General features: G+C 42.5%; 1 protein-coding gene across 1 annotated transcript; it reads right to left on the reverse strand.

Annotated features, from left to right (window-relative positions):
* Window positions 1-6,733: 6,733 nt before the first annotated feature.
* TMEM169 (transmembrane protein 169) lies at window positions 6,734-9,041 on the reverse strand. The gene is made up of 2 exons (XM_028112108.2): window positions 8,768-9,041; window positions 6,734-7,606 (listed from the first exon to the last, which is right to left on the reverse strand). Exons 1-2 carry the CDS (start codon window positions 9,039-9,041, stop codon window positions 6,984-6,986), a joined length of 897 nt encoding a protein of 298 aa, XP_027967909.1. The 3' UTR covers window positions 6,734-6,983.
* Window positions 9,042-12,660: the final 3,619 nt, after the last annotated feature.

The raw sequence follows: 12,660 nt of genomic DNA on the forward strand, positions 1-12,660 counted from the left end.
ATGCGCAGCCCCTGCGTTCCGCTCTACGAAGGGGTTTGTAGAGTTGCTCGGGTCTCTAGACCTGGATTTGGAGGAATGACTTCACGGAAAGGTTCATTTCCGTTTCCTGGTGTTGAGAGTCACCCCTGCAGCGTTTTGTGTCAGAGTTGTGGACTTCGATTTCCTTGAGTATGAATATGAATCCAGAAAGTCACATAACTTCTCTAAAATCAAAAGGGGGAGATAATGAAAGGCTTCACAGATGCGATGGCATTGGAACCAACTGCTGAAAGAACAGTTTTCCAGGCAGTGGATAGTGGGATTGATTCCTTACTTTGCAGAGGAATGAGACATGCACAGGCCAGGAGGCATAAAACAACACCTGCTAAAGATCTCCCAATAGTTTGAAGTGTCGCTAGTTCGGAAGGAAGGAGGTGAAATTTAATTTGGAAGGCCAATCTAGGGAGATGTTCTAGAGGTGGGGGCTATCAATCAAAATGCCTGACATGCTCACTGTTGTAGAAAGTGGTTGGGGTTTTCGAATGTAGGTAGGTGAGATCCAGAGCCCACGTCCAAGAAAGAATTCTTGAGAGGTCTTTGGTGCAAAAACGTGGATTTATTAAAGCATAGGGACAGGACCTGTGGGGGCGCCTGGGTGGCTCAGTCGTTAAGCTTCTGCCTTCGGCTCAGGTCATGATACCAGGGTCCTGGGATCCAGCCCCGCATCGGGCTCCCTGCTCCGCGGGAAGCTTGCTTCTCCCTCTCCCATTCCCTTTGCTTGTGTTCCTGCTCTCGCTGTCTCTCTCTCTCTGTGTCAAATAAATAAATAAAATCTTTAAAAAAAAAAAGCATAGGGACAGGACCTGTGGGCAGAAAGCTGCACTGGGGTTGTGACAGGTGACTGATTATATATACTTTCAATCTGGGAGGGGATTAGGGGGTAGCGTAAGTCTCTAAGGAATTTTGGAAGCAAGGTTTCCAGGACCTTGAGAGGGCTAGCTATTGTTAGGAAAAGGTCATTTATTACTGTTTGGTAAACCCTCAGTCCTGAGACCCTTCAGATGTATATCGGTGCTTGGGGGATGATAGCAAACATGTATCTTGGGGGGGTAGAGATAAAGGAAGTTTCCAGAGGAATTTTTATATGTTAAAGTAGACTCACAGGATCATGGGGGGTTGGGCTAAGATTGCCTTTTGCCTCTAGCAAAGTATTAACATCAAGGGGCCCCTGGGTGGTTTACTCGGTTAAGGGTCTGCCTTCTACTCAGGTCAGGATCCCAGGGTCCAGGGATCGAACCCCTCAGCAGACTCCCCATCCCTCTGCCCCTCCCCCCGCTCATGCTCATGTGCTGTCTCTCTCTCTCTCTCTCTGAAATAAATAAAATCTTAAAAAAAAAAGTATTAACATTGAGGCAGCTGAGTTCCTAGAGGAATATCATTCTGCCTGTTTCAAGGACTTGTTAATGGACTGTAAAGTAGTAGGAAATTTAATTTTTCTTTTGCCTTTATTTCCCACATCACCCACCACCCCTTTTCAAAAGAAAATGCCCAGCTTTCTTTGAAGGAGGCAGGCCCAAGCCTAACCTTGCCCATAAACAGCTGTTTTCTATACCAAATGGCTGACAAGCTATGAGGTGATTGGACAAAGGGTCCTGCAATCTGCAAAATAGCTGCAAACCCCTGTCCAAACCGGGAAATCAAATCCAACCAGATACTCTCCCTCTTGAAAATGGACCTGGAAAAAGCAGAAACTAAAGCTGGAAAGATAAGGATGGAGGGGTCTCAAGGGAGCCAATGTTATAAATGCCCTGAAGCCATAGCGTCAGGCATTTTCAGAGTGTGCTCATAGAGCCTAGGAGGTTCTTCGTGATGAGAACATGCAAAAGAAATGTAGATAAAATTAAATTTCCTTACAGTTTGCAGCCCATTGACAAATACTAGAGACAGGCAGTGACATTCCTCAAGGAACTCACAACTGCCTTTATGTTAATGCTTTGCTAGGTAAAAAGCAACCTTAGCTTGATGATAGCCAGACCTCCAAGATCCTGCAAGTCTTCTTTAACATATGAAAAATCCCTTTTAGAAACTTCCTTCGTCTTTACCCTTCCCCCCAACTTAAAAGTATATAGTCAGCTCCTCACAATCCCAGGGCAGCTCTTTCTGCCCACAGGTACTTTCCCCAGGGTTTAAAAAAAAAAACATCTTGGGGCGCCTGGGTGGTTCAGTTGGTTAAACATCTGCATTCAGCTCAGGTGTGATCCCAGGGTCCTGGGATCAAGCCCTGTGTTGGGCTCCCTGCTCAGCGGGGAGTCTGCTTCTCCCTCTCCCTCTGTCTGCTGCTCCCCCTGCTTGTGCTCTCTCTGTCAAATAAGTAAGTAAAATATTTAAAAGAAAAAGAAATTTAAAAAAATCTTTTGGGGGGCAGGGGAGGAAGCGAAGGAGGGGCAGAGAGAGAGAAAGAGAATCTTAAGCAGGCTCCATGCCTAGCACAGAGCCCAACCTGGGGCTTGATCTCACCACCCTGAGATCATGACCTGAACTGAAATCAAGAATCAGTCAACCAACTGAGCCACCCAGGCACCCTAAAAACACCTTTTTGTGCCGAAAATACCTGAAGAATTCTTTCTTGACCGTTCACTCCTGGCCCACATCACATCACTTCAAGCTTTCAAGCCCAAGGAGTTCTTTTGAAACTCAAATATTAATTTTTTTTAAATTCTCTCTATAAAATGTAAGAGAGAATTAGTAGTAATTCACTATGGTGAAAGAAATTTGTATGTTTCATGTTGATGATAAAAAACCTCTCCAAAAGCCTGATATACAAGGGAAGCCATTTCAGAGGTCCGGAGCCGATGGCCAACAAAGAATTCTTGAGATGTCTTTGGTGCAAAAAAAGGTGATTTTATTAAAACATCAGACAGGACCCTTGGGCAGAAAGAGCTGCTGCACCAGGGTTGAAGGGGTGACTAATTATATACTTGGGAGTTGGGGGACATAGGAAAAGGGAGGTTTTCAAAAGAACTTTGAGATGCTAAAGAAGACCTACAAGATATTGGAGGCCTTGCCACTGTCAAATTAAGCTTGTTTTTCCCTCTAGTAAAGCATTAGTAGTAAGACAGTTGGGAGCTTCCTGGAGGAATGTTATACTCTGCCTATCATAAGTCCTTGCCCATGGGCTGCAGGTTATAAGGAAATTTAATTTTATTTACATTTCCTTCTACCTTTGTTTCCCACATCACTATGGATGGGTGGGTGATGTTAGAGCTACAGGAAATTGAGTCTATGGGTCTCTGGAAGTTAGGCTATGGATAAGAATACTTTTTTCTTGTAAATTACTAAGACATTTGTGAACTAAGGGAGACTTATGTCCTGCTGGACTGTGATCTCTATCAGTTAGCCATTTGTTTTTCCTTCCCTTAGCTTTAGGGCAGCCAGGAGTGCCCGGGTAATGCCACACACAACCCACCTGGAAGTTGGGGGGAGGGGAGGTTGTGGGGTGTCACCTTGTGCTTTGTCCTCAGCCTGCCTTCTGTTCCCTCGTCAATTGTAAATAACCTTTGTTCAGACCCAAAGCCTGATTTATGGGCCACCACACATGCATTGTACATCTGCTTTGTGAATGACAAAAATTATCTTGTCCTTGAGTTATTGATCAACACTCCTATCCCTTTACAGTAAAACTAGTGATACCTGCCCGTATGCTAATCTATAATCTCAGTGAAAAAAGTACATAACCCTGTAAAAACTGTTCATTTTCCAGAGCACTTTCTTCCCTGTGAAGAGCATGTTTCCCTGGCACCTGTTCTAACTTGGGCTCAAATAAAACTCTTTCTTACTTTTAGAGATTCTGAAAGGTTTGTTCATTTTGTGTCAACCATATCAGTGTTTTTATCTTGTATGTAGTTTCTATTTCTTTTTTTTTTTTCTTCCTCTCTCTCCTTTATCTCTCTTCTCTCTCCCTCCCACCCACACCTCCTCCGGTACAGGTTTGTTTCCTGGGAGAAATAAAAGAGATTCTAGTACCTCTGCTTGTTTGCATCTCAGGGGGGAAGGAGGGAGGGCCAATTATGTTAGCCACTAGGCTTTTGCAACACTGCAAAATATAAGTCCTGGGTGGCCATCAAGGGCACAATGAAACTTTCAGGTCATCTAAACTTTAAAATTTAGAATTTTGTTTTATTGAAAATCCTGGAGAATAAAGGTTTTATTCCCTCTTGGACTTTGAAGTGATATGAAGGTGTTGCTCAATGTCAATAGCCAAGATGGCTCAGGAATAGCAGTATCATCATAGTGGATCAGATATGGTTTACCCAGCTCAGTGTATTATGGCTGCAAAGCCATCAGAAAGTGCAGTCCTCCTTGATGCTCACCATAAAGATTAGGTAACTATGAGCTAACAGAATGTTCATAGATGGTATTAATTCTCTAGGTATTGCTGACAGCAAAGATGAGATTGCTTTAGATCTCTTTGGTTAAATCTTCCTGCCTCTAGTCTAGGCTTTTACATAACTTACTAGAGCCCTTGTGAAATGATTTCAGTTTCTTCCACTAGGTTGTGAGCCTAACTAGGCTGAAGGCCATGTCCACTTCATCTCAGTATCCCTTGGGCCCCACCCTCACCCCATCCTCCTCCATTCCACCACAGCCACCATACCCTAGTCCTAATCATGATTATTTTTGGCCTTTGCCATTGGTTTCCCTAATCCCAGAAAAATGTGACAAATGCAGTTGCAACTTCCTCATGTAGGCTTAGGTAAATATGTGATCTGTGGAAAACAGTCCACCTAAATGGAATCCCCATAAATTAGTGGTACGTGGAAAGAGTCAAGACATAAGGATCCATATTAAGATCATTATACATATATAGGACAGCCATCATGCTCATCCTTTTTCTGGAAATGGTAGCATTCAAAGCAATTTTGGAGAAATTCAAAGACCATGTGAACAAAATTAATTTGATTTTATTTTTATTGTCTTTATCTTCATTTCAATTGTTTACATTTCTGCAAAAGCACCAGAGAGCACCAAATTTACTTTCAAAAATGCTGGGCAGAGTTTTGTTTTGTGTGAAACTAATACTAGTTTTTGTTGTTGTTGTTTTTAAAGGGGGTTCTTCTGAAAGTGGCGTTCACCATACTTTAAGCAAATGTCCTTGGCCTTCTGTGGGAGAGCACTACTGACCCATCTGGTTTGATTCACAGCAGTTCTTAACAGATTCTTCCTGAGACATGAACAAGAAATGGGCACCAGCTGTTCTTGCAAGGACCCAAACCTCCAAAATCTGCTTGATCTCTTGGGATTCAGTTTCTTGACATGAGAAAGACACCCTCAGGAATAAATTTATAAAGAAAAAAAAAAGGTCAGGGCACCTGGGTGGCTCAGTTGGTTAAGCAACTGCCTTCGGCTCGGGTCATGATCCTGGAGTCCCGGGATCGGGTCCCGCATCGGGCTCCCTGCTCGGCAGGGAGTCTGCTTCTCCCTCTGACCCTCTCCCCTCTCATGCTCTCTCTCTATCTCATTCTCTCTCTCAAATAAATAAATAAAATCTTTAAAAAAAAAAAAGGTCAGATTCTATTAACCTGGATTCATCTGGTATACGCCCCCTAGTGGCCAGGCAGACACAATTTCACAGCACAGACAAGATACTGTTCCTTAAACTCCAGTAAGGTCCGAGTGGGTGAGGCTGTGAGGTCTTGCCAAACAACAGAAACCTAACCCTGTGTTCTATGTGCTTAGAGCTACTGATCCCTGGTGGGGGTTGTTTGCAATCCCTCCCTACACAGTCTTTAATACGTAGATTAGATTAAATATCACTACCCAATCCTGCCTTCACTACCAGGAAAAAAGTTATGCTACTAATTGTATTCAGCTCTTCACTCTTCGTTTCTAAAAACCCTGAAACCACATGACATTACAGACTAATTGCAAAGTACATGAGCTGCTAATATCTATAGCATATACATAGTATATGTAACTAGTATCTATGTATAAATTCTCTGTGTAACATTTGGTCCTAAATAAATAAATAAATAAAATTATATTAGCAGTTTGGGATCTGAATATATTTAAATAATTACCGTGAAGCTGAGATTCTTTTATGCCTACCAAAATAGCCATGTTTCTCTTTTTGCTTAAATTAGCAGAACCCAAATATTTAACCTAGACTATTGCTACCTAACCAAAAGACTACATTTCCCAGCCTCTTTTCCTTGTGAGGTCATGTGACAAAGGCCTAGCCAATGAAATACAGGAAGTGTTGAGTGAGACTTCTGGGAAGTCTCCTTAAACAGGGAAGAGGTGCACTTCCTCTATTCTGCAAGAACCGTGGATGTGATGGCTGGAGATGTAGTCAGCACTGAGGATAAGGACAAAGAAGGCTATATCCTACTAATGGTAGGGGAATAAAGCCTGGGGTTTGGATGACTCCATCAGGTCCCCTGATGGTCTGCCTCTGGACTTCTTCTGTACAAGAAAGAAAGAAACTTCTATCTTGTTTAAATCACTGATATTTAGGACTTGAATTATATGCCACTAAACCAAAATCTAAGTGATACACACAAATCTTTACATTCTGCTGCACTGTGGTAGCCCTGTCTCTTAAATGTTTCTCTCCATCCTACTTAGTATCTTTTTGGTGAACTTGGTCTCCCTTGAGCCTCCTTTTTCTCCAGGTCACATTTAGTCACATCCTCCCCTGGGTTCCAGGCACCAGTAACATCTTCAAGCTCCAGAACTTACACACAACTGAGCTCCCTGTCCCAGATAAATGGTCATTTTAGGACAGGTAATGAGAAGAATTCATCAGTGGATAGACTGCTTTGGCACAAATTGCTTTTCCGTTCCCTGCCCTCCTGGAACTGCCAAGATGGTAGAACAGAACAGTGTGGGCTAGAGTTTTCCAGAACTGAGAGGGGTAGGGGTTTAATTTAAAGAAACAATCTTCTGGAATTGGAAGACGATATATAGGCTCCTGGGACCAGAGAAGGACATAAGTTGTTGGACATTTAGACAGTGGAAGTTTCTGCTTCCTGGGTGGGGTCCTTGTTGGAGAGATTGCCTGAGATATTGTCAGATTCAAGCAACTCTACAATGCTATAGGGAGAACAGTCCTCCAGACCTAGCTTGCTGCAGAGCCAGCCACAGAAGCCTTTCTCCATGTCCCGGGCAGCTTGCCACCATGCTCCCCAGGACCATGAGAGCTGGACCACGGCAGCATAGAGACCCAGGGAAGAGGCCATGGCCATGATGAGCACTGGATAGAAGAGAATGAGGCAGGGGCAACATGAGATCTTGTGCCAGAAGGTCCTCTCCTCATTGTATACAAGGAAGATGTTGTACCAGGTGATAGTGCCATAGTAGAAAGAGACAACAAAAGAGAGGATAAAGACCACAGGCAGACAGACCAGCGTCCAGAGGACCACATGGGGCCCACGGTCTGCTCCCATTTGGCAGGCCTTTCTGTCTTCAGGGGTTATCTCCCTTGATGACCCTTTAGGCTTGGTCAACTCTTGCAGCTCCTTCTCCGTCAGTGTGACATGGATGTCCACCATCTGGCCCTTTTTCTTCCCTCGTGTGATGGTCCCAGTTAATGTGACATAGCGGCTGTCCAAAGGCATGTTCCATATCCCTGCAGGGCATCAAGGAGGTGACGTTAAGGTCAGAAGAGTGGACATTTCATCACAGTGTCATCACCTGAGCTAGAGGCTGAATAGCACAGTTCCTGTTTTTATAGCACCCAGCACAGTCCCGGAGTCCATGACTCGGGGATGGAGTGGATGGATCTCCCTCAGGAAGCTGATTCCTGACATTACTACTCCCCCAGGGAACTCTTACTCCACACATGTGGACTCTGAAAAAATTGCAAAGCAGGTTAACTTGCTTTTCAAGTTCTCTCTCCACTTTCCTGGACCTCAAACTCGACACGATCTCTGTAATACGGAGGGGTGTGAGGAACTTTGCCATAGACTCCACTTTATAATGATCTTATTTCTAGTTTATAAGTGCATGAGTATCCATTAGTATGTGTGAAGATTGTGCTGCGTGTGTATCCTACTGATGTGCAGTGCACTCCCCTTCCCTGCTCATCCCTGTCTCTCTGCTTTCCATCTGTTGCTGCACGGTGATGCTTAATCCGGACACTCGACGGCTTTGTTAGCAGCAACAGACATTCTTATACATGCATCCTTATGCCCATGGGCATAAGTTTCATGGGGTAAATACTGAGAATTTCTAGAACATAAGATATGCAGTTTGAATTTAATAAATATTGATAAATGTCCCTACAAAGCGGGTAAAACAGATCCCATTTCCACTTGAGGTATATTGACAGTACATCTATTTTCTCACATTGATGTTATCATAGTTTACTCAATTTTTGGCCAACCTACATGTAAAGGAATATTGTAACTCACTGCTATTGTAATTTGCATGTTCCTGATTATTATAAAAGTCAACTATTAGCTTCTCTATCTTATGTGTATTAAATAATTAGCAGTCTTAAAAATAACTAGATAATAAGCATAGTCTGCTTGTATTACTAATTTCTGTGTATAAATCGGTCTCTTCTATTACACTAGTTCAGAAAGGACAGAGATCTCTTCCACATCACTGCGAAGAGAACACAGTCAACGCTTCATAAATACTGCCCATTTGTTGAATGAAGACTGTAACACTGCAAAAAGAAATGTTATCAACAAGACGAAGTAGGTCAGTGAGCAAATCCCTGTCTGTCTTCTGGAGAATCCTCATTCCTTCCTGTGGCCTTAAGTAAGTGGCCCCAGAAACTTACCATCATCTGCAGGATAGTCTAAGAAATCATCCCCCTCCTCTTCTTTAGGCTGGTCTCCACCTTCATATTCCCCGGGCTCCTCATCCAGTTTCTCATTTTCTGACCGGTATATGATGATAGATTCGGGGCGGGACTCTTTCCTCTTCTTTTTCCTGCGACCCATTGTGGATTCCCCATCCAGGGCCAAGGCAGCAGCCACAGCCTTCCTCAGAGAGCCCTGGTGGTGGGGGCTTGGGAGCTGGCCCTCACCTTCTACTGGCACGAGCTCTTCCATCCTGCTTCCTCACTCTAGTTACTCCTTGTGAAGAGTCTGACCTGCTTCGGCAAACTCACCATCCACACATCACAGAGCTTCTTCCTGGATGGGGCTATGCAAAGATGTTCCATCACTTGAGTTCCACAGGAAAGATAGGAAAGCAAAGCCATCAATGGAAAGGAAATAGGAGGACACCTGGGTGGCTCAGATGGTTAAGCGTCTGCCTTCAGCTCAGGTCATGCTCCCAGGGTCCTGGAATCGAGCCCCACATCGGGCTCCTTGCTCAGCGGGGAGCCCACTTCCCCCCCTCCTTCCGGCTCGTGCTCTCTCTCACTATCTCTGTCTCTCTCAAATAAATCAATAAAATATTAAAAAAAAAAAGAAAGAAAGAAAGGAAATAGGATGAGATGGAAAGGGGTCTGGGAAATGATTCCCAACTTGGCCAAAGGCTTCTCCTCCCTTTACTTCTCATAACACTGTATTTTGGGAGTGCTGTGGAAATACTCTGACAAGATTGGATTGTTGTGAATAAAATTTTATTTGTGTTGCAATATTTTTGTCATTTATGCAAACTTACAATATTATGCAAAACCCATCAGTTTAGCTGGGAGATATTGAGTATGAGGAAGTTGCGTGAGGAAGACTTATAGATAAATGGGACTTAAGAACTATTCTCACTCCCATGAAACATGACAGTTTGGATGGCTAGGGCCAGTATTCCAGGCAACTGGCTGTCAAGTCCTGCATTACAACCATACTCAAAAGGATGAATGAAACTTTCATTAAGCTCCCCAAAGATGGCACAATGTCACCAATCATGTCTACCATGGTATTCTATGAATAACATGTCTCCTGGCTTCTTGTTAGCCCAAGATCCCAGAAAATTCCGGGGATCTGTTCTATCACATGTGGGGAGACCAGTGGAGAGGATGCACACTTTTCCACTCTTAAGATTCTCTCTCCTCTTTCTGTTCTCCAGGTGAAGAGAGGTGGGGAGAGAGAAGAGTCTACATAACATCTTTTAAAGACATGATTGGCCTGTGTTTTGGGTGCATTGAACCATTAAGAGGAGAGAAATGCTTTCAGTGCTGCTACTGAGGAGGGGAAAATTAGCAAATACCCAGCTAGTCATATTTAGGCAGCTAGTTGCTCGGATGCTTTCTATTTTTATTTTTAAAAAGATTTTATTTGTAAGTAATCTCCACACCCAAATGGGACTCAAACTCACAACCCTGAGATCAAGAGTCTCATGCTCCACCAGCAGAGCCTGCCAGGTACCCTGCTCATATGCTTTTTTAAACAACAACAACAACAAACAAAAACAAAAACTCAAAAGTATGTTATTATGGACAGTTTCAAACATACTAAATGGAGAACATTTTTATTATGGAAAGAGGCAAACCTGTACAAAAGACAGAGAACAATTTTAAGGACCCCTCATTGTCCCTATCACCCAGTTTCAACAATAATCAAAATATTCATAGCCAATTTATTTAAAGGCAAATCTCAGACACCATTTCATCTATTTCAGTATGTACCTCTTCCCTATAAGGAGTCTTAAAAAAAAAAAAAGACATAACCAGAGTATCATCATCACACCTCATTGTTTTTAAAACAATTGTTTAATATCATCAAATATCCGGTCAGTTCAAATTTCCTTGTTTGTTTAACAGTTTAAAGTCTATTTTCTGGAATTAGGATCTCAATAAGATCTATGCGATGCACACAGACCCTACCTATGCCTGTTTGTGTACGATAGTTTTGTCCAATAGAATTTCTGCGTTGCACCTCACATGATGCTAGTACAACTGAGGAAATGCTTTTTTGAAAAAAATTGAATTCTAGCCAATTTAAAAATAGCCACATGTGCCTACTGACTACTCTATTGGACAGGTCTATATGCTCTCCCTCCAAATATTTTCCTTCCAGTTTCTTTGTTAAACAAAGTTGGTTATTTACCTTGCAGATTCACACAGCCTAGATTTTGCTGACTGCATTCCCATAGGGTGTTCCTCGGAACCATGTATTTCCTGTAAATTGGTAGCTAAATAGGCTTGATTGGATTCATGTTGGAATGTTTTGGGTTGGTTGTTTTGGCCAGACCATGTTATAGAGGGCGTTTTGTACTTGCATCTGAAGACACCTAATGCCAACTGGGCCATTTTTTGTGTGAAATTAGTAGCCATTGATAATCATTGGCTAGATCCATTAATTCATCAGGAGTTGCAAAATGGTGATATTCCAATTCTCTCATTTCTTCTTCATTTATTAGCCAGAATACTCTCATGCACTTTTAACAAACCCAGTTTTAAACTTGGTAGAGGAGGCAAGTGGCCCTGTTATTATCCATTATTATTGGAAATAATACTGGGAAAATATCTTTCTGTAATGACTGCAGTGACAGCTTCTATTAATATGAAAAATTTCTGAACTATTTACCTAATACATTCCCCATTCACAAATAACCGTATTTACAATTGCGCATTGCTAGACTCTACTCACAGCCCTGCCACCCCAGGATCCTGGAGACTGGCCACTCTCCAGTGACTCCAGGTTGCCAGCTTTCTGTTACTTTAATTCTCAATTTCCAATTCCTCATTTTCTTTCAGTGGTCTCTGAGTATTTCCTTTCTTTCAATCCCACATGCATACTCTTTGATTTCTCCGTATCCCCAATAGTGAGGCTTCTCCTCTCATTTGTCTTAAATGGTCCTAATGTCCAGTGGGCTGGCCCAAGCAAGGGGGCAAAAATAAAACAAAAAAATCTAACAAGGCTCTAAATGCCACTCGATTTGAAGCAAATCTCATGTCTTAAAATTATGCATCTTTGATATTATCATGTGACAGGGCCAACTCTATATCATATTTCTTCAAATGCCAAAACACATTCTTTTTTCCTCATCTCAGTGTTTCTAAAATTTGGATGCAACTTAATACCAACGGAATGACTTTTCACCCCAAAGGCTGAGCTACCTTTTCAGCAAGTAGCTCTGCTCCACTACCCTTTGCCCAAGTTCTTCGTCATCTATAGTTGTTAATTTTCTTATATGCCTCTCCACTGGATTGCAGGTACTTAGTCTCAATCACCTTTGTGTCCTGGGCACACAGACTGGAATAAAGAAGGTGTTGACTGACAGAAGTGAATATGTCCACAGGTAGAACTGGAAGGCTATAGGAAGTCCTCACAGCCTGACTTTGCCTGGGGCAGGGGAGACTGTTTGAAAAGAAGGAGCATCATTATCTTCACAATCTTATGTAAGAGCCTTTAGGTGATGTGTCTAAGAACAGAAAGATCCAGAGCACAAAGGCTTTCCAAGATAAATTGATTCAGGACTCAAGGAACTCAACCATTAGAAAGATTTGAGGAATCTGAAGAGAAGCCAGAATATGGAACTCAACCATTAGAATACTGAGTTTGCCTTAGGGAGTGTTTAATTTTGCCTTAAGGGTGTCTATAAGCTCAAACAGTACTCTCCCTACCAAAGTAGCCCCAGGGCAGAAGAGTAGCCATCCAGCCAGAAAGGACTAGAAAGATAGGCTGTGTGTGGCTCTCCCTAAGGTTTGAGTTTTGTTGTTAAAAATGTATGTGAATTTTGAATTATACTTTCTAAGAGTCTGTATTTAATATAAAATGTTTT

Source organism: Eumetopias jubatus, unplaced genomic scaffold (genome assembly GCF_037043125.1).
Source record: "Eumetopias jubatus isolate StellerSeaLion01/CBP00866 unplaced genomic scaffold, mEumJub1_p1.0 scaffold_3, whole genome shotgun sequence".
In the NCBI taxonomy this organism is placed as follows: domain Eukaryota; kingdom Metazoa; phylum Chordata; class Mammalia; order Carnivora; family Otariidae; genus Eumetopias; species Eumetopias jubatus.

Bases quoted from the DNA above. Each gene is read 5' to 3' on its own strand.
- TMEM169 (XM_028112108.2), bottom strand. From the start codon at position 9,041: ATGGAAGAGCTCGTGCCAGTAGAAGGTGAGGGCCAGCTCCCAAGCCCC. The intron at 7,607-8,767 runs GTAAGTTTCTGG...GATGCCCTGCAG, and splicing joins AGACTATCCTGCAGATGATG to GGATATGGAACATGCCTTTG.